This window comes from Oryctolagus cuniculus, chromosome 2 (genome assembly GCF_051225735.1).
Source record: "Oryctolagus cuniculus isolate XC-2025 breed Fujian yellow rabbit chromosome 2, ASM5122573v1, whole genome shotgun sequence".
NCBI classification, from domain to species: domain Eukaryota; kingdom Metazoa; phylum Chordata; class Mammalia; order Lagomorpha; family Leporidae; genus Oryctolagus; species Oryctolagus cuniculus.
Genome location: NC_142868.1, coordinates 35742444 through 35767521, shown reverse-complemented (window position 1 = coordinate 35767521; position 25078 = coordinate 35742444). Strand labels below are relative to the sequence as shown.

At 38.4% G+C, this 25078-nt stretch overlaps 1 protein-coding gene across 2 annotated transcripts; it reads right to left on the bottom strand.

Moving 5' to 3' along the window:
* Positions 1 to 336: 336 nt before the first annotated feature.
* Positions 337 to 24932, bottom strand: TMEM33 (transmembrane protein 33). Of its 2 annotated transcripts, XM_008275448.5 has the most exons (8): positions 24538 to 24932; positions 19725 to 19819; positions 19051 to 19238; positions 15045 to 15112; positions 13426 to 13559; positions 10949 to 11032; positions 5985 to 6105; positions 337 to 5141 (listed from the first exon to the last, which is right to left on the bottom strand). In XM_008275448.5, the coding sequence occupies exons 1-8, from the start codon at positions 24580 to 24582 to the stop codon at positions 5136 to 5138; spliced, it is 741 nt and encodes a 246-aa protein (XP_008273670.1). In that variant the 5' UTR covers positions 24583 to 24932; the 3' UTR covers positions 337 to 5135. The 2 variants fall into 2 exon arrangements, with proteins under 2 accessions (XP_008273670.1, XP_002709453.1); XM_002709407.6 differs by lacking the exon at positions 337 to 5141 and having other exon boundaries at positions 5344 to 6105.
* Positions 24933 to 25078: the final 146 nt, after the last annotated feature.

Below are 25078 nucleotides of genomic sequence, written 5' to 3'. Positions count from 1 at the left end.
AGCACCTGCCATTGCAGCCATTTGGGGAGTAAACCAGTAGACAGAAGATCTATCTCTCCCTCTCTCTGTAACTCTGCCTTTCAAATAAATAAATGAATCTTAAAAATAAATTGCTTGTACAGTGTATTACTTAGTACCAGTTATTAAACTACACAGAAAAGGTCTGCCATCTGTGAACACCTTAGAAGGGAAATATATATCCTCTATGTTATGTTACCTTGTGTTGACTGATGAGTTTGGGTATACTGTGTATTGTGAATCATTTGGAGTTATAAATAACTCACCCACTCGGCTATAAATTTCACTATACACACACAAAATTACAGAAACAAACAGTTGAGATAGCTAATGTAATTTTTCTTTTTTTTCCCAGTTTCACATTAGATCTCAAAATCACAGCATTTCTACTCTTCATAAATGGCTGAGAATAACAGAAGTGAGTTCAAACCCACCTTATTCTACAACAAGGCAATTAGGCTCAAAGAAAAGCTCATTTCTAACTGCAAATGTTCTTTTACAACATAACATTTTTAAATCTACTTCAATCCAAAGAGATTTTTATTACACAATTTGATTTTTACATAAGTAAAATAACAATAAAGATGAAGGAACAACAATTTAATTTGTATTGAAATAAATATTAGACATATAAAGCACATACAGTGAAAAGGGTCACAGTAAATTACAAGTGGAGACATTATTTTGCTCAATCACCAAAGAAAGCCCTTGATACTTCCAATTTCTCACCATCAAATTTATCATTCTTGCTGATTTAAGCAGAACACAAAACAAATATGGATCCCAGGGCTTACTTTCACAGGTACCAGCATGGATAATTTACTGCAGTGATCCAATTTGGAAATCAGTAGGGACCAGTAAATCGCTGCATAAAAGAAAAAGCGAATGAGGTCCTTTTTCCTTAGTGTCAGCAGGCTATGATTATTACATTTATTAGATTTTCTTGAAAGGACTTCACATTTTCTCAAATATGCAGGAGAACTATATTTCCCCTCTGAGCCCTACATTAGCATCTATGTGCTTTGGTCTTGAATACAGGGGAATGATGAATTTCTCAATTTATTTTATAAATTTATACAGTCTAGATAGCATTGGCTCAAACAGTAATTCCCCAACCTGTACAATATTAGATATTAAAAATGGATTCAAGAGGACTTACTAAGAAATGTTGACATACTGTACATACAAATTTTTGAGTTCAATATATCCCATTATATAGAGCACCAGAAGTAACGCATATATAAAATCAAGCAGTTCTTTATGACTATTTCTAATCTTTGTGGTCTCTTAACATCTGTTCCAATATATACACATCATAAGTGTTACCTGCCCAAGACTTTGCCCACTTAGTCTCAACTTACAAATATATATATAGGCAAAACTTAGTGTCACAAAGAATTGTTCTGTCAAAGTTACAAAGGAAAATAGTAAATGTGAAATTAAACTGTCATGAACCAAGAAAAACAAGTTTCAAGGTGATAAGCATATCAAAAAAGTAGCATTCCAAGGCTAAGGAGGAGAATGTAACATTTTCCTTGGGCCCTTCTTTCTCTGACAATATGAGCTAATTAATATTCCAACAAAGATATCCATCTATATTTTTTCTTACTGATTTCTAAGAAAAAGAATCTGCAGATTTAAAAAGTCCTGGGCTCTTTTCTCACATCAACTCAAAATCAATGCAGGTCAGTTTTCCTACATGCACTACACAAGAGGGGACAGACTGTGGAGACAGTGAATCCCCCACGCAGGAATATGCTCCTTCTAAAGAAACCACCTGAATACCATCTTAGGACATACACATTTCCGAGAATAATAACTACCAGGGAAATTTCCAAACGTTTAGTACCTCTTTTCTTATTCTTAATACCAGATCTAATAACTTTCCACCCAGAATACAAGAGGACTGCTCATTAAAACAACCTCTGGAAATAACTCCTAAGTTTATAAAACTATGCCTTTGGAATATCATATGTTGAACTGTACATGGCCTCAGAAGAATTCTCCTAATCTTAGAGAATTCCAACGAAGTGTTTAGAAAAACTAGCTGTTTACACAGCCCAATTTTTAAATCTAGCTACCATTTCTGATATAATAGCTAAAAATTTAATTTTGCTTTTATATTATTGTGAAAAGTCAAATTTTCAGAGAGCTTGAACTGGCTATATCTAGTATACCTACAAAATGATGAAAACATTACTGATTATGAACACATCTAAAAATGAAGGAGAAAGAAGAACCTTATAATTGATATGTTGAGCAATTCAGGCACTTAGAATAAAAAGGAAAAAATAGAGACACTGTAATCTGAATGATGCCACTTCCAAATGTGGCCTATTTTACTGTTTTTCTGGAAAGTACATAGTGACAAGGTACTTCTTTTGAACATTTCATTTTTTAAAAATGTACTCACAGTAAATGATTATTAAATATTGTTCAATACTAAATGATTACACATCGAAAAAGTTCATGGCATTCAGATCCTTAGTTTTATGACTGACTCAGCACATTCAGAGGCATTTAACACAGCCTGCAAAAATGGGGCAGGGGTCTCCTTGAGCAAAGAGTGCCACCTACTGATTAAAAACATAACTGTGGCTAAGTTCTTTCTGGAAGTTTTCATTTCTGGAGTATCAAAATTCGTCTAATAAGGGCGACAGCTTTGAAGCTAGCAAATTCTAAGGAGAATGGGGTGGGGTGGGACTTTAGAGTAACTATATTAATTAAATTCCTTAGCATTACTTAAGGGGCTTTACATAATCCTTCCAAATTAACTTCACTTAATCTAATCAGAAACCTTTTTAAAAACAAAATCTCTCAGTAGTTACATATATACTCATTTTCCTTTGCAGTATAAATAATAATCATGTCCTAATGTATCAAAACCTGAATCTTTTGCTACTGCTCATTAGGAAGAAAGGAAGCTTTGCAATTCGGAATGACATAATAGAATGCATTGATTTTTCATTGACTTCTGATTTATTATTAGCTTGCCTTGATGTTCTCTTAAAGAATATTCGTAAACAAAACTTTTTTTTTCTTCCAGGACCACCTACCTCAGTGTACTTCATTCAAAGAGAACTTAAATATAAACTGTATTTAAGAAATCTCTCTGCACTAATGTTGAGTAGAGTTTAAATTAATGAGAAACCAAGTACAAAAGGAAGATAAAATCCCTGTGTGAGGCTCCACTTGTCCAAAAGAGTTTAATAAGACTAAAGAGTTGACTTCTCCTTCTGCGTTCTTGTTTATACTGCTATCTGCATTTCCCTAATTTTAATCTGACAGGCATACACTGAACACTATAATATCAGATGCCAAGTCAGCTGCTTGTACATAATTATACTGCAGAATTTCTAGCGATAAGCTCATGCAAACTAAGTATCTAATAATGTTCAAACTGCCAAATTTACTTTTTCATGAATTCAAGAGTATTTTAGTTATTAAGTAAGCCACGCTTTAAGGAACAAATCTGTATTTCTGTTCAAACATGAGTATATCAGAAGTATAATCCTGCTAGTGATTAAAAAGCCTTGATTTAAAACCAGTGCTTGAAACTGCAGTAGTTTTAATGTTAAACATGTTTTTGTTAAAAGTCAATGTGAATCATTTCCCTTAGGGAAATACTTTTAACCAACAATAATTTTCAAAATAAAGAAGAAAAAAAACCAAATTTATAAATCTTTAAAAGATGGTCATGGTAAAAAAAAAAAAGCAGTGTGAGCACACACACACACACACACACACGGAAAAACTGGTGAAAACCAAGTACGTTTTTTACTTTAGTTAATATTGTTTCAAGGTCAATTTCGTACTTCTGATAAAAGTTCTTCAGTCATGTAAGATGTTAACACAAGAGGAGGCTGACTAAAAGGTATACAGGAAACGCTCTGCACTATTTTTGAAATTATTCTATAAATATAAAGTTATCTCCAGATAAAAAAAAAATTTGGAGGGGGGCGGCACTGTGGAGTAGAGGGCTAAGCTACCACCTGCAGCACTGGAATCCCATATGGGCACTGGTCTGAGTCCCAGCTGCTCCTCTTCTAGCTCTCTGCCATGACTTGGGAAAGCAGTAGGAAGTGCTTGGGCCCATGCACTCACATGGGAGGCCCGGACTCCTGGAGGCTCCTGGCTCCTGGCTTCAGAATGGCCCAGCTCTGGTCATTGTGGCTATTTGGGGAGTAAACCAGTGGATGGAAGACCTCTCTCTCACTCTCTCTGTCTGTAACTCTGCCTCTGAAGTAAATAAATAAACCTTTAAAAGAAATTTGGAGGAAAAAATTAATAACTTCAAAATAAATAACCTTTCAGCTGCCAAAATCTGTATAATTCAAGACTTAAGATCATTAGAAACGAATGCTTACTTAACATTATAATCACTTTATTGCTCTAGAAAGTTTTTTTTAAAACATTATATTACATATTGAGTGATAATGAGGCTAAACACACACACACACACACACACACACTCAACTGTCTATTATGAGGTTGCTTCTCCAACTTAGTTGATATTACAAAAATATAAAAATAGCTGGTTATAGCGAAGCTATCAGATAAATTTTTCTTATAATCTATTCTAAAAATGTCACCTTTCCAGAGATTATGAAGTTGAACAAGCAAAAAAAAAACTGATGTTACTGATAAATTACTAATGAGTATATTTTAGAAATCCAAATTACATGCAGGCAGAAGCAAACTGGTTACAAAAACCACTACATTATACTAAAATTATGCAATATTTTAAACATTTCCAATCATGCAATAGTAGTAAGTATCAGAATGAATTTTATAAAAACGTTGATGGGAGTTCAACAAACAGATTTAACAAATGATACAACCCAAATCATAGTTGCAGAATACATCAGATTCCCCCAAATTGATCTATGCATTATGAGAGTGAAATATGCACTATTTGTCCCCAGTGCCCCACCTTGCTTCATTCCCAATTACCTTACCTACAAATCTCTTAACCTGTTAAATCAGATTTAATAAGTAAATATGTAATCTACAAGATACTCTTCATTATTATTTCAGAACAGACACAAATATATGCTCAATCTTCAGTTATATTCCTTTGAAAAGGCATCTGAACTTCTGTATTTGTCTAGGAAAATTCAAGCCTAAGAAATGGAGAAAATTGGCAGTCAAGAATACGAACTAGGTAATTGTACAACTATAACATGAATAACTTATGTGTCCACATTTGTAAAAGGATTTCCTGTTTGAAAATGTTTCTCAAGGAGATTCTGAAAGCTGATCACTACTGCCTTCTGATGTAACACAGTTAGCAGACCCCACTTGTTTACCCAATGGCAAATAAGCTTCCAGTTGAGCCTTTTGTTTTTAATGTTCTAAGACAACAGAAGTACTTATATAACTAAAATCTCAGAAGGCCATAGCATAAGATACATATAGATTTCCTCCTATAATGTTATATCCTAAGAAAGCAGCACAAAATAACAATCTGGAATTATACACAGTGGGAATGCTTCTGTTACAATCACCAACCAAAATTACTGAATGGGAAAACAATACTGTCTCAAAGTATACTGAATTCACATATTTTTTATATTATCATAATGAACTCATGCCAGATATAAACTCAGATTACTAATTAGGCTGAAACAAATTTTAAAGCTATTTTACAAGAGAAATAAATGTAGTTCATGATACAGGCACAGAAGCATCTAAAAAAAATTTAGTACATTTATCACTACAAACAAACTTCCTTAATCATGAGCTATAGTGCAGTAAAATTTTTTCAAAAAATTTTTAAAAGGCTTGATTTAACATGCCAAGAAAATGATTATTTTTCCAGTGAGATGCATTTATGTAAATTACGTAAATTGGATTGAGGTCAGTGCCACACCTGGAATTTACAACCCCTAGCAGAAGTACTAGCGGTTAATAATGCTTATGTTATATAGAGATATACAGCTTAACTAGACATTAAACTACGCAACTGTGGGCGCCAGTCTGCTTATGAAGGCAATGCTCTGTAGACAAAGTCTTCTCACAAACAGTGGGCAAGCAGGTTTCATTATTATATGTTCAACAACAATCCTCAGTTCATTAAACAAGATCCTGCAAAACAAAAATGTTTTCTTCAGGAACAGAGGCAAAAGCAATACAATGATAAATAAGCAAATACTGATGATGGAATTTACCACAGCCTTTAAAGAACCTGAAGAAATAAAATTAACAGGAATGCACACAATGCAATTCTCAAAATCTACATCTATGTGGTTTTTTTAAGATGGAAAAGTTTATTTAACAGAGACATTTAATAATTGGCTACCTCTGATGACTGAGATTAAGGATGATTCATATTTTCTTTTTTACAGAAATAACATTTTCTTGGGCAAATTCAATTTCTTTAAATGAAAGAAAAATTATAGAATATGAGCAATCCAAGTACTATTTCTTAAATGAACATACTTTGTTTTCCTTTTCTATAAATTAGAAGCAGGTACCTCACCTGGAGTCATAGTGAAGTTTAAATGAGTAACACAGAAGATTTTCAAGAGTTCTTACTCCAAATTAGATCACTCTGCTGATCAAACTAGTTTGCTCAGACCAAAACCCAACTCCTCAACTCAACATCCAATACTCTACAATCTGGTCTCAGTTTAACTTTCTGCCTCATCTCCTGTCACTCTCTGCCCAAACTCCTATGCTCAAGTCATGTTGCAAGTCTGTCCAAACATGATGTGCTCTAACTGCTCGCTGCCTACAAAGACTATTTTATTGCATACTGTACACATCGCACATACACTGTACAGTTGGTAATGCCTAAATTATTTATATTATACTGTCATTTAATTTCTTTGAGGCAGAAAGAGCTCCCATCTGCTGGTTCATGCCTGCCTGCCCGCCACCCAGAGGGGCTGGGCTAGGCTGGGCTAGGAATCAAGATCTCAACCCAAGTCTCCCATGTAGGAAGGTATCAGGGATCCAGCTACTTGAGCCATAACCTGCTGCTTCTCTGGCTCTATCACTAGCACAGATTAAATCAGAACTCCTCTACAATAGCACCAACACCAGGACTTTCTGTGATAAGGAAAGTCCAAAACAGTGGCCACCAGCAACATACGGCTTTTAAGCACCTAAACTGTGGTTAGTGTGATTCAGTAACTAAGTTTGAAGTTTTACAAATTTTAAACAGTCAAATGTGGTTAGTGACTGCTTTACTGAGCACCACAGCTATAAACTACACCAGCCATCTACAACAAAAGTGATACCACCAACTTGAGAATAAATACAAGTGAAAAGGGTACAAATGACTGATGCACACAGTCTCAAAACCTTTAATAAAAAAGTTTAGCATAGAAAATTTAGTTTTTAGCATGGTTATTAATATTTGTAAGCTCAAATATTTTCCATTATCTTTCTACTGTTTTAATTAAAATATGTGCTTATCAGTGATCTTTATTAGCACATATTGGTGTTACCTTAAACCACTGCTGTCCTTTCTTTTTCAGTCCACTGAAAACTTCTAAACTTCTAGGTGTACTGCTATGATTTCAATGTATATAAGAAATGAGAGGAGAGAAGGAGATATGTAAGAGGCACAGGAAAACAAATCTCCTAACAGAAATGGATGTTAGGAAAGAGGACCAGAAGATAATGTCTGAGATGAATATGTGGACCAGAAAGAAAAAAGGAATCACTCATTGAAGCAAGTAAAAGGTTTATTGGCTACTAGGGACTCATGAACTTATGCAATGTAAGTAAGGCCTATTTCAAGAAGTATTACTAAAAAGACATTGTCTTAAAAGAACATAAAAATCTTCTGAAAAGAAGAATCAGATCACAGAATAAAGAAAATAATTTAGTGGAACTTAATGTATTCTCAGTCTTTGTAAAACCTTTACTTCATTGACTCTCAGGAGGAGATTTTCTACTCAACTCATGAAGAAATTCAAATTTAGTTAACGTGCAGAAAGCCACACACCTGATAAATAGCAGGCCAGTACTCAAAATGAGTTATTTGTACTGTACATGTGAAACATAACAGAGATCTTCCTAATATACTCATTGGATTTCTGGCCGAATTCTACTGCTTTATTTTAAATGCAGAAATAAAAACTATACTAGCATTAGTATCTGAGTAACATTTTAAAAGTCAGCAAAAACAGCTATTTTAAAGTTTTACTCTAACTTTTGAGATCAGATCCTGAAAAACTACAGTAATTGCCTAAAACACCTCTATTCTCTCCTTGCCCATTTTTCTGCTCCAGACTACCCTGCACAAGGATATCAGAAGAATATTCTGATCATGTCAACAGGGCCGGTGATGTGGCATAGCAGGTTAGGCCTCTGACTGCAATGCTGACATCCCATAGGGGAACCAGTTCGAGTACTGGCTGTACCACTTCCAATCTAGCTCCCTGCTAATGGCCTGGGAAAGCAGCAGAGGATGGCCCAAGTACCAGGGCCCCTGCACACATGTGGGAGACCCAGAAGAAACTCCAGGCTCCCAGCTTTGGCCTGGTACAGCCCCTGCCATTGTGGTCATTTGGGGAGTGACTGGTGGCTCAAGATCCCTCTCTGTTTCTCCTCTCTCTTATGGTCCTGCCTTTCAAATAAAACAAAAACAAAAAACAACAACAACACAACAAAGCTACCAATGCTATGCATTTAAAAAGATAAATTCCAAAGTTCTTACCCTAAAACTCAAGTTTTGTTAACAATATGGCTCCAATATACTTTGATTTTTACTTATTTATTTATGTATTGAGTGGCAGAAAGACAGGGAGAGAGCAAGATGGAGTGCTTCCATCAGATGGTTCACTCCCCAGAAGCCTGCAACAGTTGGGGCTGAGGTTGAAGCCAGTAGCAGGGAACTTAATTCTGTCTTCCAGTGTGGGAAGCAGGAATCCAATCTCTTGAACCAGCCACACTGGTGGGAAGCTGGAGCCAGGAAGTAAACCCAGACACTCCAACATGGGATGTGGGCATCCTAACCAGAAGGCTGAATGCAGGCTCCTCCACTACTGTTTTAGTTGTAGCTCCAGCAACTCACCATTCAGAGTCTCCACCAAAGTCAAACAGATCTATAAATGACCTTTAAACTTCTTGCCTGAATCTGTGCTCTCACTGTCTCCCCGACTAAAATGCTTTGACCTAGTCTCCCTATCTATTCAGTTTTGATCCTTCCAGATCAAATTTCTCTCTATTTTAGGACACCTTCTTGGGTTCATTTACCTTCCAGTCCAATGACCTCTCCCTTCTGTGACCTATAGTACTGATACAATAAAGCAAACAGATAGCAACTTATTAAATAAGTTATTAAATAGCAACTCCATTAATAAGATCCCCTGTGGATGCCTGAAGTTGTGGATAGTACCTTTTATACAGATTTTCTATTCATATATACATATGCTAAAGTTTAATTTACAAATCAAACATTATATAGTGTAAACACAGGAATGATTCACCTCCCACATGGGAGAGAGTAGGACAGTGCAGGATTTCATCATGCTACTCAGAATGGCATAAATTTAATATGAATTGTTTATTTCTGGACTTTTCCATTTCACATTTTCATATTATGAAAACAAACCATAGGTAGGGGTGACTACTTTTATTGATTTGTGAATACCATATTCTGAGCTATTTTTTTTTAAAGATTTTATTTATTTATTGAGAGGTGGAGTTACAGAGAGAGGGAGTGAGAGAGAGGAAGAGATCTTCCATCTGCTGGTTCACTCCCTAAATGGCCCTAACAGCAGGAGCTGAACCGATCCAAAGCCAGGAGCCAGGAGCTTTCTCCAGGTCTCCCATGTGGGTCGAGGGGCTCAAGCACTTGGGCCAGCCTCCATTGCTTTCCCAGGTCATAGCAAAAAGCTGGATTGGAAGAGGAGCAGCCAGGACTAGACTGGAGCCCATATGGTATGCTGGCGCTGCAGGTGGAGATTTAACCCAGTGTACCACAGCGTGGGCCAGGAACTATTCTTTTATTATTTGACATGTATTTCTGTTTCTTCAACCAGGAAAGTTCCTCAGTAATGAGACCTATGTCCCAGACATCGTGATTCCCTCAGCATTGGTGGTGTTTTGAAGGTGATCAAGATAATTTCAGTCTCAGTTTTCAAGAACACAGTTGGACCCATATTATAGTTCAACTTATGATTTTCTGACTTTATAATGGTGCCACAGCAAAGTGCATTCATTAAAAACCGTACTTGGAATTCTGATTTTTTTTGGACAGGCAGAGTGGACAGTGAGAAAGACAGACAGAGAGAAAGGTCTTCCTTTGCCGTTGGTTCACCCCCCCAGTGGCTGCTGCGGCCAGTGCACAGCACTGATCCGAAGCCAGGAGCCAGGTGCTTCTCCTGGTCTCCCATGCAGGAGCAGGGCCCAAGGACCTGGGCCATCCTCCACTGCACTCCCGGGCCACAGCAGAGAGCTGGACTGGAAGAGGAGCAACCAGGACAGAATCCAGTGCCCCAAATGGGACTAGAACCTGGGGTGCCGGCGCTGTAGGCGGAGGATTAACCTATCAAGCCGCGGCGCCAGCCAGAATTCTGATCTTTTCCTAGGCTAGTAATATGCTGTGTGAGTCACAGGTAGCACTGGGCAGCGGCAAGTTCCAGCTCCATCAGCCACGTCACCACAAGGGATCAACGAATCTACACAGTGTACCGTGTTGGGAAGCTCTGATGTTCAGAGCTACTGGTGTATTCGTAGTTTAAATGCTTTCCTGATTTATGAGATTCTCACCTTCTGAGGGTTTATCAGGATGTAACCCGATTATAAGTGGAAGAACATCTGTTTAACTACCTTCTCACTAACATCAGTTGGTTCAGGGCCTAAAACTAAAACTTAAAAAAACATTGCATACTTAAGTCCAACTCACTAGCTAACTAACTCCTAAGAGTTACTCTTAACAAGCAAAACAGATTTAAACTAATCCTCAACTTACCGACAATACGGATTTCTTCTAGAGGAATATCGTAGAGTAAGAAATCTATAATATATAAAAGGCTGCAGCAAACTTCCTTGACCACTGAAATAAACAAATACACGATAGTAAGAACACATTATCAATTCATGCGTATATTCTCAAAACATAAAGACAATTCAAACAGAAAATGTACATGTCTTCATTCATCAAAGGGACAGCAATGTCTGTCATCTCTACATTCAGGTTATTCAATAATTGGTAAAGAATATTACAGCTTAAATTTTTAAAAATATATTCATACATGAATGACTTATGAAATTGTAAAATATAATTCATTCTCTAATCACAATTGATGAAATCAAGCTTTGAAACTCAATATACAGGGCTGGCATCATGGCACAGTAGGTTAAACCACTGCCTGCAATGCTGGTATCCCATATGAGCACCAGTTCAAGTTCTAGCTGTTCCACTTGTGATCCAGTTTCCTGCTAATGTGCCTGGGAAAACAGCAGAAGATGGTCCAAGTAACTGGGCCCCTGCCAACCAAGCAAGAGACAAAGACAGAGTTCCAGGGTCCTGGCTTTGGCCTGTCTGGAATATTTAGTATGGCTCCAGTCTACAATTACAAATAAAGCTACAATAATCATCCTTTCCTCTCTCTTTGCACACAAGTGCATGTTTGTGGAAGACAAACTCATAGAGACTATGTGCTCATTTTTAAATAGAGCAAATGTAACTTAATAAAGCCAGCTAATATTAGACTATGTGTCTACCACAAAGGATAGGACTAGTAATAAGGACTACTAATGATTTAAAATTGTTTTTATACTTTTGAGTTATATTCAAGTAATAGATTAAAGCATTAATAGCAGTTCCTAATAGCAGTGGAGTATAACTTTTTAAGCTAATTTTGATTTTTTAAAATAATTTATCTACTTAAATATTTCTGGTTAATTTTCATTTCCTTTACAATAATCTTCAAAATTAATATAAGTATGCACATCCTAAGTATTTAAATAAACATTTCAAGAACACAATTGAGTTAACGTACCAATGCAGTCAACATCTCTAACAAAAAAATCACTGAAGTTCCAAAATGAGAGTTTTTCGAAATATGCATGGCATCTCAACATTTCATTTTAACTATTCTGAGATGATCCAAGAGGACCATAAATTATGTTATTAAATAGAACCTGGAAGTTTCTGAATATGAACATCAATTATATCCATACAAAAAAAAACTAGCTTCAGAATATAACATTTTAACTTTCACTCAATTCCAAGAAATAAATCTCAGAACTTGATGTGATCCAAGACCAGAATTATGTGACCCAAGAAAAATAAAACGAATAATACAGTAAGATGACAGAAAATTCCTTTTACTAATTAAAGTGTTTAAGTGTCTGATCAGAATTACAAGAGGAAAATCAAAAGCTGAAACCTAAAATCATGGAAATACTAGAATTTAAAACACATCTTAGCCGGCGCCGTGGCTCACTAGGCTAATCCTCTGCCTTGCGGCGCCGGCACACCAGGTTCTAGTCCCGGTCAGGGCGCCGGATTCTGTCCCGGTTGCCCCTCTTCCAGGCCAGCTCTCTGCTGTGGCCAGGGAGTGCAGTGGAGGATGGCCCAGGTGCTTGGGCCCTGCTATGGCCTGGGAAATCAGTAGATGGCCCAAGTGCTTGGGCCCCTGCACCCACATGGGAGACCCAGAAAAAGCTCCTGGCTCCTAGCTTCAGATTGGCCCAGCTCTGGCCGTTGTGGCCATCTGGGGAGTGAACCAGCAGATGGAAGAACTCTCTGACTCTCTCTCTGTCAAATAAATAAATCTGAAAAAATAAAAAAAGACTAATTTTTAAGTTCTTTCAAGTATAAGAAAAATCATTTTAATAGTGGCAGAATGGATTAGATTTCTCAAGATTCTTTCAAAGGTAGTAATTCTGAAATTAATTTTGAAAATGTTAAATAATGTATCACAAGAAATAAGACAAATTCCTGGGTTTACTACAACATCTCTTTCTCTATTGTAAAGTTAGAAGGATTGGGTGATTGCTAAGATCACTGAGCTCTAAATATTGACATATCAACAGATTTAAGTTGGAGAAAATTTGAGTTATATTTTTTTATCTGAAAGGCAAAACTGCAGAGAGAGAGAGAGAAAGAGGAAGAAGGAGATGAGAGAAAGAGAACATAAGCAACAGAGAAATGTCTTCCACCTGTTCCCCAAATGGCTGCAACAGTCAGGGTTGTGCCAGGTCAAAACCAAGAGCCAGGAACTCCATCCTGGTCTCCACATGGGTGGCAGATGCCCAAGCACTTAGGCCAGCTTCCACTGCCTTCCTGGAGACACTAGTGGGAAACTGGATGGGAAACCAAATAGCCAGGGATCAAACTGAGGCTTAACTCACTGCTCCATGATGCTGCCCCAGAGTTAATTTCTTTAATATGTTCACTTAGTCATCATTTTTCCAAAACAAGTATATTTTTATTCTTACCTAAAAAGCATAAAAACAGTAGCAGGCATCAAAAAAATTTCATTACAAGCAATGAATTTCAGAATATTTTGTTGATTAGCACTTAATTTATCCAAGACAGATCTCAGCAGAGGTAAACTATTAGAACCCTTTGCCTAAAACAAAAGAGAGAAACATTAGAAATAAAGCATTTTTGATAACTTAATTACCGTTGTCCCCCAGTGTCTGTGGGGCACTAGTTCCAGGAATCCCAATGATACCAAAATCTGCAGATCCTCAAGTCTCTTATATTAAGTATGAGACAGTATTTGCATATAACCTGTACACATAGAACCATATTCCCACATATTTTAAATCATCCTTGGATTACTTACAGTTCTAATATAATGTAAATGCTATTTAAAACAATATTGTACTGTATTATTTAGGATATAATGCAAGAAAAAGTCTGCCTATATTTAGGATGGAAACAATTTTTCCCCCAATGCTTTCAATACACAGTTGGTTAAATTCATAGATGTGGAACCCAGATATAAGACCAACTGTATTTTCCTTCTTAAGATAAAGGTAAAACAGGTAATAACAACCAAAAGCCAATTATTTGAAAATGATTGTATACACATTTACAAACAACTTAAGGATATACATAAGTGTATTTTCCCATTTTACTCGATTTTATTTTGTGTTTTTGAAGATTTAACCAAACAAAAAAAACACCTCAGACTGCAGTAAAAGTACTTTTCATTTCTAGATGCTTATTTTTCTTAAAAAGTTGAGATGACTTCAGCAAAAATTGTAATTACTCTCTCCAAAACAAAATCTGAGTACCCAGAAATAAAAATTACAAAATATCTGTGGTTCCAGCTAGCTGACAGTAGAAATCAGCTACTCCCTGTCTGCTAATACGGATCCTGGGAAGCAGCAGTGATGGCTTAAGTAACTGGGTTCCTGCTACTCATTGATGAGACCAGAAAAGTGTTCCCAGCTCCCAGCTTGGGCCTTTGCAGGGAGTACCCCAGCTAATGGGAGCACTCTATGTCTCTAGGTCTGTTTCTCCGCCTCTAAAACAAATTTGAAAAAGAAATAAAAGAAATAACAAAGTCAAATTACTGTTGTGACCCAAGAATTACAGGGTTAAGGCAGGCCAACACAGGCATAAATTTGGAAATTTTAATTCATCTTTCAATGCACATACAGTAAATCGATCTGGCACAAGAAGTTGGACTTAAAGTCCTAACCAAGCAATTGAAAGCAGCAGTCTAACAGTAGTTGAAAGAGATTCAGGACACTCTACTTATGTGGCATGTTAAACACTGACAGAACAAGAGATCTCTAACAACTCACCAAACTTAAGTGACACACATTGTTTAAAAAACATAAAGAGATTTATTTGAAACTTCAAAAATTCCTCTGAGGCCTGGGGTAATTCTAAGTGTAATCCTTTATTTATATACTGTACTAGTTTGTGAAACATCAACAGTAAGAACTCTCAAAACTTTTGAACTTTCAAATCATAAAATAGTTTATAACAAGTTTGTAAGACATAGACAGACTTTGTGTGACAAATGCATAATGTCTCAGAACTCAAATTCCTGTAAACTATAATCCAAGAGTCAGAGCAACAGCATAATTTTACTTACATCAAGGACTTTCCTTGTATATGTGGCAGCATGAAGCAAAGAGAACAACAAGACTGGGAAAATACTCACTGAAGAAAACAATTAAGGACATTTAAAAGTCATCAAGTACTTTGCAAAACAGGCTATGGATTATGTCCAAATACACCGATCTGAAATATTTGCAATGAGTTCATTGAACAGCTTTTGTTTTACTCATGTATATTTTAAATAAAATGAAGTTGTATAAACTGCAAAGAGGGAAGTAAATTAAAATTATTAGTTAAAAACCGTGTTTTTTTTCATTTGTTTGTGTTGGTTAATAATACACTGTCAATATCTGCTGAATCAACTTGAAATCTAGACTACTTCAAAGGGTTAAATACAGCTCAGACAGCAATGGCCGTGCTAGAGCGTTCACAGATCTCAAACCCGAGGAGAGTTTCCCCAAATTCTTCCCAACTACAGAGCTTTTAGTATTGCTCTCCTACAAAGTCTCCATTATTTTGAGTTACTATATTAATCAAGCAGTTACAACTTATGTTCTCAAGATATAAAAATTAAAAAGTATATACAGTGCATTCAAAGTCTGATCAGCTTAATTACTGACAGAGAAAGCATTTGAGTGCAACTGCTGGCTTTATGCCATACATAAATCCAAGTTTTCATTCAACTTTTTGAGAAATGAAAATTACTCAAAAGACCCCCATTTCTGCCAGGTTGATACCAGAAAAAAATTATCAAGTATTTCTAGGAAACAACACAGATGAACAGTAAGCCAATCACAAGTGGTAAAGGTAATTATGCTAAAGATATTAGCAATTTCTATGAAATGAACCATTTTATTTTTCTGTACTAACTAAAGGGATGGCAAGATAGGAAATGGTGACTACTGTAATACAATCTGACTATCAAATTCATGACAACCATAATTCATTTAAGACCCAAAGGTTTCCTACTACCCAACTGGTGAACAAGATACTGACATATATCAAGTGTCAGAGGAACCCCACCTCTCTAATAATATAGTTCTCCAAGCTAATATCTTGACCAATTTTTTCTCACCACTTTTAAGAATTAAATGATAATATTCTAAATGGATCTCTGTCTCTCTGTCTCTCTGTCTCTCTCTCTCTCTCTCTCTCACACACACACACACTTAAATAATTCAACCTGAACTTTGATACATACCCAGACTCAAAGCCTGATACACTAAAAAAGACAAGGTCAGGTAGTAAAAACAGAACCCTGGACTGAAGAGTGAAGACAGTTGGGTTCCAGTCCTGGCTCTGTCATACATCTGTTTTTTTCATAGGCCAAGCTGAATAAAGAGAGATCAGAGCTAGAGATTTCTTGTAAGTCTTTTATTTCTAACATTCTCCAGTTCAGAAACCTTGGTAAGAGATTCATAATCTTATCTTTCAGGATCATTTTAAAACTATTTAGAAAAGATATGGGTTAAAGTGGCTAAGTACCTGTCATTGTTAGAGTAAGAAAAAGGCATCTGTCACCTTTACAAGGACAAAGACTTTTATATTATTTTAGGCCCACTTTTATTTATTAGCACAATAGCCATTACTTTAGGAATCAGTTTAGTATTTCTTGCCAATTAACACTTTGTGCTATTCTCACTGCTTACTTCTCCCCAACTCCACATGAATTTAAGAATTTTTGAAATCCAATAATTGTCAACATTCCCAAGAGAGGGGCCAGCAAATAACTAAATACAGAGAGGGGCAGAGAGGCTGTCTTCACAGTCACATCTCATCTGGTACCATCACAAGAGTGACTCAACAAAATTTACTAAGTACCTGATCTGCTCTAGGCTCAGCCCACAAATTCAGAATTGAGGTATTTAATTTGCTCTGTTAATTATCTGGAAAACACATTTTCTCTCATTTCTATTTCCCCATTCAAAGAACTTTTAAACTACCAAAAGGCATAATCAAGAACTTCTAGACAATCCAATGATACACCAAAGAAATGATTATCATTTATTATTATAATACAACAATAATTTAGTGAGTTCTAGCTAAATGTAAACCATATTGGGGGGGGGGGGCATGGCACCGTGGCACAGTAGCACAGTAGGTAAAGTTATTGCCTGCAATGCCAGCATCCCATATGGGCATCAGTTCATGTCCTGGCTGTTCCACTTCCGACCTCACTCTCTGCTATAGCCTGGGAAAACAGCAGAAGATAGCCCAAGTCCTTGGGCCCCTGCATCCGCATGGGAGACCCAGAATAAGCTCCTGGCATCTGATCGGCCCAGTTCCAGCAGTTGTGGCTAACTGGTGAGTGAACCAGCAGATAGAAGACCTCTCTCTCTCTCTATAAATCTGCCTTTCAAATAATCTTTTTTTTTTAAAAAAGTAAACCATACAAATTATACTGGGACATTATAGACCCACACACTGAAACTATCTTCTGTTCCATACCACTTAAATTATCTATGTAAAACAAAGAATTTAGAGATTCTCCACATACCATATGTGTAAGTGGAGTTACCAGCTTTACCCAAGAAAAGATAGCAGTATTTTAAAACCACACTTAATGGTTACCCATTGACGACAGATTAAAAAGGCCTTTTGGGGCCAGCACTGTGGCATAGCGGGTAAAGCTGCCGCCTGCACTGCCGGCATCCCATATCGGCACCAGTTCGAGTCCTGGCTGCTCCACTTTCGATCCAGCTCTCTGCTGTGGCCTGGGAAAGCAGTAGATGGCCCAAGTCTTTGGGCCCCTGCACCCGTGTGGGAGACCCGGAAGAAGCTTCTGGTTCCTGGCTTCGGATCAGCCCAGCTCCAGCTGTTGCAGCCAATTGGGGAGGGAACCAGCATATGGAAGTCCTCTCTCTCCGCGTAACGCTTTCAAATAACTAAATAAATCTTTTTTTTTTTTTTAAAAAAAAAAAAAGGCCTTTTAAGTCACAAGACCTTTTTAGCATTACTGCTAACTCACCAGTGTATGTTTCATATTATTGATAACAGCACTGAGGCTCAGTATTCTTATCAATAATACGACACAATGATTCTTTTCAGAGTGCTGCAGGATTAAATGTCAAGACACTGGCAAACAAGTCTCAAGTTTCCTCCAATTCTCTTTTTCTTAAAACATAAAAATCTATTTAAAATTTGATATTTCATAAACAGGTATTATCTAAAACAGCAGTATTTGTCTTACAGAGGTATTTGTGCCTTCTACCTTGTATAGTCATAAATATTTAAAAGCTCTTAGGGTAGCATTTCTCAAAGCACAAAATAATTTCCCGAGGGATGACCTACAGGGAAAAAAAATTAATAAATACAGCCAATGCTTTCACTTTTACGTTGCACAAAGAACTCTACTTAAAAATATTTAACCTAGTGCTTCTCAAACATGACCAATTGTGGTTCCTCTCCTCTCCTTTTTGGAGCTATCACCCCACAACACACTTTGGAAATATGAAAACAAATTACAAATGAGCTATGTAATAATGATTAGCTACATGGATTAGCACATACATCCTTACTTTCTAATTTACCTACAACAAATCTTCATTTCTTTCCATTAATGATCCCATTCTCACCTTAAAAATTATTTTTTGATTAATTTCCATTGGTTCCTAGCTCACTAGGAGTTAGAAAGGAAAGAGCAGAGGGACTCTCTTTTTTAAAGGCAGACTAGTGGACACCTTCCCAAAGAAGATATGAATAAAATGAATCAAAATTTTAAATATTAAAGTAAGCTTTACATAGGCTTGTGCTTTGAATCTGAATTTTAAAACATCTGTTGCTAACAGAGAAGCTTACAAGGGGCAAGGACAAAAGATAAAGCTCAAAATTCCCCAATCAGCTCTTCAAAGTTTAGATTTCACATTTAAAGAGTCAGAAATTCTTCCACTAAACATTATTGTCACTCAAATGAAGTGCCAAAAGCCAACAAACAGGCTTTGTGGAATGCCCTCATTGCTGAATTTTTCTGTTGCAAAAAAATAAGAGATCTCCTACATGCTTAGCTGGCAAGTTCATGTGAAAAAAGCAGAAAAGGATACTTGTAACAGGGTAGGAATTGACAAAGATGAGTGAATACAGCAGGTAGTGGCAGCTGTCCTCCAACAAGGCCTGGGCCAGGAACGCTCTGCTCAGTTGGAAGTGCGGTAACCTCTGATGCAGCCTCAAAGCGCTGGTCAGAGCGTTTGCCAGCAAGGCGCGCTGGTAAAAGCTTGCTGCTTCATGCAACCTGGAAGTCACCAGAGGAGCGGTTATCGTAACACACAAACAGCTGCCGAGTCTCTTCCTCCTTTGTGAATTGCATCATGATTGCACAACACCTAATCATTTAATTGTCAATAGAAGTAAATTACTTAAAACTATTCTACCTTCTTAAGAGGCACGACTTTTACACACACATATAGGCCAACTGAGTTTTAGTTGCAGTAATTCTTCCTGACAAATTAAAACAAGGCAAAAATGCAAAAACCAGGACTTTACCTCATCCTCACATACCCATTTTCCTCAGATTTTCAGAGTTGTTTGTTTCAGAAATCACGAAGTGTAAATTATTCCTCTAGTTGATAATATTACTGTTATTAGTGTATTAAGATAGGAATTGTATTTTATTTGTCCCTAAACCCTTCAGTTTAACGATTCTTACATCTAAAAGCCAATCCCATAAAAATCGTCTGAACAAGTAAATAGCAAAGGCAGAAACATGCATAATACATACCCAAGAAGAGGCAGAACAAACAAAGCAGAGCAGTACACCGTGAACAAGCGAGACAGCCACATCGCAGTGTCCAGTTTATTGGTCATCATGAATTGCTGGATTGAAAAAGAAAATTATAGTAAACTAAGCCTATAAATCATGTTAAGGATGAAGATTATGTAGCTTCATTCCTACCCAAAACATTTTCATAACTTTAGAACATTCCTTTTTCAAAACATTAAGTGAAAATTCTAACACAATTAACTTTCACTATTTGCTCAATGACAAGTCCAAACATCTTATTATTTTGATGTGGATGGTACAGAAGTACTTAAATAAACAGAAATAAATAGAAAAACAGCAGCTGACACTTTAAAAAATAAAAGCATTCATTAGGAAAAAAACCAGAACAGAAATTTAACTGCAACTGTCTGTGCTTCTTCAACACAGATAATACTGTCTTCATCTATTTTAAAGCAGCATTAAATAAAACTAATTGCTCTCAAGGGATCAATACCACCTATTCTTAGAAAAATCTCAAATCTAAATATGTAGGGGACTCAGAGCTCTGTAAAAAGACGCATATAAACACAGTTTGGATCAAACTTTTTTTTTTTTTAATTTTTATTTTTTTATTTTTATTTATTTATTTTTTTTTTTGACAGGCAGAGTGGACAGTGAGAGAGAGAGACAGAGAGAAAGGTCTTCCTTTGCCGTTGGTTCACCCTCCAATGGCCGCCGCGGTCGGCGCGCTGCGGCCGGCGCACCGCGCTGATCCAAAGCCAGGAGCCAGGTGCTTTTCCTGGTCTCCCATGGGGTGCAGGGCCCAAGCACCTGGGCCATCCTCCACTGCACTCCCTGGCCACAGCAGAGGGCTGGCCTGGAAGAGGGGCAACCGGGACAGAATCCGGCGCCCCGACCGGGACTAGAACCCGGTGTGCCGGCGCCGCAAGGCGGAGGATTAGCCTAGTGAGCCGCGGCGCCGGCCTGGATCAAACTTTTTAAAGAAAAAAATGTAAAATCACAGTAAGTCACTGCAGAACTGATGTGCTTCTGTACACAGGCCTAGCACAGAGCAGGTGTGCAAAACACACTGCGAGGTGTTACATGGCGCCGCTTCTCTGATTATATGATTCTCTTCACCTCCTGCAGACTCCCCCATAAATTTCACCCTAGTTTCAGTGGCTCTAAATTAGACTTCCATATATCAATTTCATCTCCATTTTTTTCTATTCTCTTTTTCTTTGCTCTTTTTTCCAATATATGATATGTGTACATTGCCACTAAAGAATATAAAATGTTTCATTATTAAAGTACATCCGTATTCAAATTCTAAAGAGGCTTTTACATTTTTTTACTACAATGTACATAAATTGTTTTAACACTAAGGTCCAATATAAACATACATGGGTGTTATAATGTAAACTAAGTTTCACAAAACATTCTTCCTTACTATGTATGTCAGTTTTTGGTATTTTCTAGGGTTTTTTTAATTGGTGTTTCCATTAAACTGATTTCAAAATTTACTAATGAGTCACCTAAAACATAAAAACACTGGCTTAAGCAACTAAGCAATATTACCTTTTGAAAAAAATTTTTAAATTTTGAAAAAACCTACAAGTACACTTTAAAACATAAGAATTTTTTTTTTTTTTTTTTTTTTTGAAAGGCAGTCAGAGAGAGAAAGATCTTCCATCTACTGGTTTACTCCCCACCGAGATGGCCACAATGGCTGGGGCTGGACCAAGCCAAAGTCAGGAACCTGAACTCCATCCAGATCTCCCATATAAGCGTCAGGGGCCCAAAGCACCTGGGCCATCTTCCACCGCTTTCCCAGGTGCATTAGCTGGGACTTAACTGGTGCTCATATGGGATGCTGGTATCACAGGTAGCAGCTTAACAGGCTTCGTCACAACTCTCGCCCCTAACATTCAAACATTGCTTGTTTTGTTTTTTTAAAGACTGACTTTATTTTGAAAGACAGAATTACAGAGAAAGAGAGAGAGAGACAGGGAGAGAGGTCTTCCATCTGCTGGTTCACTCCCCAAATGGCTGTAAGAGCCAGGGTAGGCCAGACAGAAGCCAGGAGATCAAAGCTTCTTCCAGGTCTCCTACATGGGTGCAGGGGCCCAAGGACTTGGGCCATCCTCCGCTGCTTTCCCAGGCACATTAGCAGGGAACTGGATCGCAAGTGGAGCTGCTGGAACTTGAACCTTAACATGCTACACCACAGCACCAGCCCCTCAAGGGTTTTTTAATGCATCTCTTTTTAATCACATGCACTTAATTTCACAGCTAAATAATATGCCTCTGATCTACTCTTTCCACACATGCCATACTATAACTCCTCTAAATTTAAATAATTAGCAATAGCTAAATGGAAAAATAAATCTACCTTACTGTGCTTAATTTCTCTACAACTATCCTCTTTAGTCTGGAAGCTTGCTGTTCAATCCTTTTGGGGACTGAACCAGTGGCTACAAGGCCTCTCTCTGTCCCTCTGCGTTTCAAGTAAGTAAATAAATCTTTTTAAAATTATCTTAAAAAATCTATTTGTTAAGGCAGTTTATTTTCTGATGTACTACTGAACTACACATTTTATTCCACACACTTTATGTATGTGCATATTATTACACAACAGAAGTTTAAAAAGTGTATTGGTTTAGGGGCCGGTTCTATGGTGCAGCAAGTTAAGCTGCCACCCCATAAGAACGCTGGTTCAAGTCCTTGCTGCCGCACTTTCAATCCAGCTCCTGTCTAATGTGCCTTGGAAAAGCAGCGGAGGATGACCCAAGTGCTTGAGCCTCTGCACCCACATGGGAGACCCAGATGAAGCTCCTGGGTCCTGGCTTTGACCTGGCCGAGTCCCAGCCATTAAGGCCATTTGTGGAGTGAACTAGCAGATGGAAGATCTCCCTCTCCCTCTGTCTGTAACTCTGCCTTTCAAATAAATAAAATGTATTGGTTCATGTTTTTTAAAGTAAGTAATAAAGTAATATAAGTAATAAATAATTTAAATCAGAAACATGAATGGATCTTTTGAGTGAAAAACTGTTGAGTACAATGTTCAGTGTTAAAGTAAGCCAGAGCACACATTTTAATTACAAAGCGGAAAAACTCTTCTACAAGGGTGAATCTAGTGGACACTACCTTAACTCAACAACCAAATTTAAATTCTCCAGTGGGGGTGAACATTTGGTGTGGTGGTTAAGCCAACACTTGGGATATCGAAAATACCTGGATTCCAGTTGCAGCTGGGCTTTCAATTCCATCTTCCTGCTATTGCACAACCTTGGGAGGTGGCAGGCAATGGATGGTCCCCGCAAGCCACCCACGTGGGAGAGCCGGATTGAGATCCTGGCTCTTGGCTTCAGCCTGGCCCAGACCCAGCTTCTGCCGGCATTTAGGGAGTGAATCAGTGGGTAGAAGATTTGTGTCTCTGCCTTTCAAATAAACATTTTTTTTTTTAAATTCTCCAATGATGGGATAAATCAATGCAACATGTCTTCTGATATTTATATATTGCACCAAGAAAGATACACTACTACTTATACAAATTCCTGACAAACCTGTAACCTGTATCTAGTCATGAGGTACAAAATCAGAAAATTCCAATTTGAAGAGCAATCTGCTAAACAACAGGTTTGGACTCCTGCAACAACTATTGGTGTTGTGTCGTATAAGACAAAAGAGGGAGGAGGTGGACAGGGCAACCGTTCTAGGTGAAGGCACTACAGAGATACAACCAGTAAGTGCAATGCAAGCTTTTCGACTGAATCCGGGCAAAGGAAAGCAGGAAACAGCTTCAAAAGATGTCTAAAGAAATTTGAACATGAATTGGATTATTACATAATAACACACAATAATATTAGTGGAACTGCACAGCGGTCATGCGAAACAACACCTACATCGTTTTGGGCTGACCATAGACTAGCTCTCAAATGAAAAGGAAGAAAAGTTGTGTAGAGATCTCCGAAAAAATTTTTAAGAAATGACTTGCCCAATTCACAAATCGATACAGTGTTAGACTAGAGGAGTGGACAGGGCCTTCGAGCAGCAGGTAAGACACCCACATCCCATATCTGAGTGCCCGGGTTCAACACCCAGGTCCTGACTCCAGCTCCTGCTCTCATGTTAAGCAGGCCCTGGGAGGTGGCGGGGACGGTTCAGGTAATTGAGTTGGGTTCCCGTCATCCACGTGGGAGAACTGGATTGCTCTCAAGTACTTAGTGGAGTGAACCTGATGATGGGAGCACTTTCGCTGTCTCGTCTGCCTCTTCCATATATACTAGTATATACAAAAATGCTTCGGGTAGAACAAACTAATAAGCTGCAGATCGGCATTTTAAACGTAAAAAAATTTCAAAAGCATAATATTTCTCTTCATGCGAAAGAAAGGACAAACTGAAGGAAGAGGGAGAAGGGCCCTATCTCCTCCTTCGCGTAATTTCTATACAATGGCATCAAGCGGGCAGAAACGCGCTGGGGCAGCACGGGTGTGCACCACGAGGCGCGGGTGTCACGGCACAACCTCAAACGGCATCTTCAACCTTGGGACCTGGGCCAGTCAGAGGCTGAGGGGTGGGAGAAAGCAAGAGAGGCCCAGTGTCCACGGCTTACAGGTGAGGGCCAGCCTGTGGTCGCTTCAGGAACAAACTTGGAGCTCCCTACGTCTCCGCTCCTGTTCTCAACACTCACTCACTCCACCCCCACTCCCTCTGACCCAGTCCAGAAAGCACCGACCTTCTGAACGCCTGGGGGATCTGCTCCCATCACTTCCTGCTCCTTCCTAACTCCTGCAAATCCAGCCAGACGCCCCTGCCCGCTCACTTACCACGGCGCCCGCCCCTTGGGGCCCGTTCGGGGTCGTATCTGCCATGGGGGATTCACACGCGCGTCCGGGACGCCTCGATCGCGCAACGAGGAGAAAGGAGGGACAAAACGTCAGCACGGGGCCACCACCCGGGTAACCGGCTTCCCAGCCGGGTGCTTCGGCCGCCGCGACCCGCCGGAACTGCGCGTCCGCAGGTCTCGCCCGCCCGGTGCACCAGGAGGCTCCGAGGACACCCACAAGCGCCCGTGAAATAACCGACCGGCACAGCCGAGATCAATGCGGGATTTCCAGAAAAGACCGAAGCGAAGGCGGGGCTTCAGAGCAAGGCCCTAAGGGGCCGACCCAGCGCTGCCGGCTCCCTGCTCTTGCCGAACCCGGAAGTGCTTCTTTCATTTCCGTGGGGAAGAGGCGTTAACGAAGAGCAGGGGTGTGTCCTGAGGCTTGACGGGAAGTGTAGTTTTTCTCCTCTTCGTTCCGGTTCCACCTGCCTGGCTCGCGCAGTGGGTCGGTGAGCTAAGCGGGGCAGGAGAATCAATTTTCG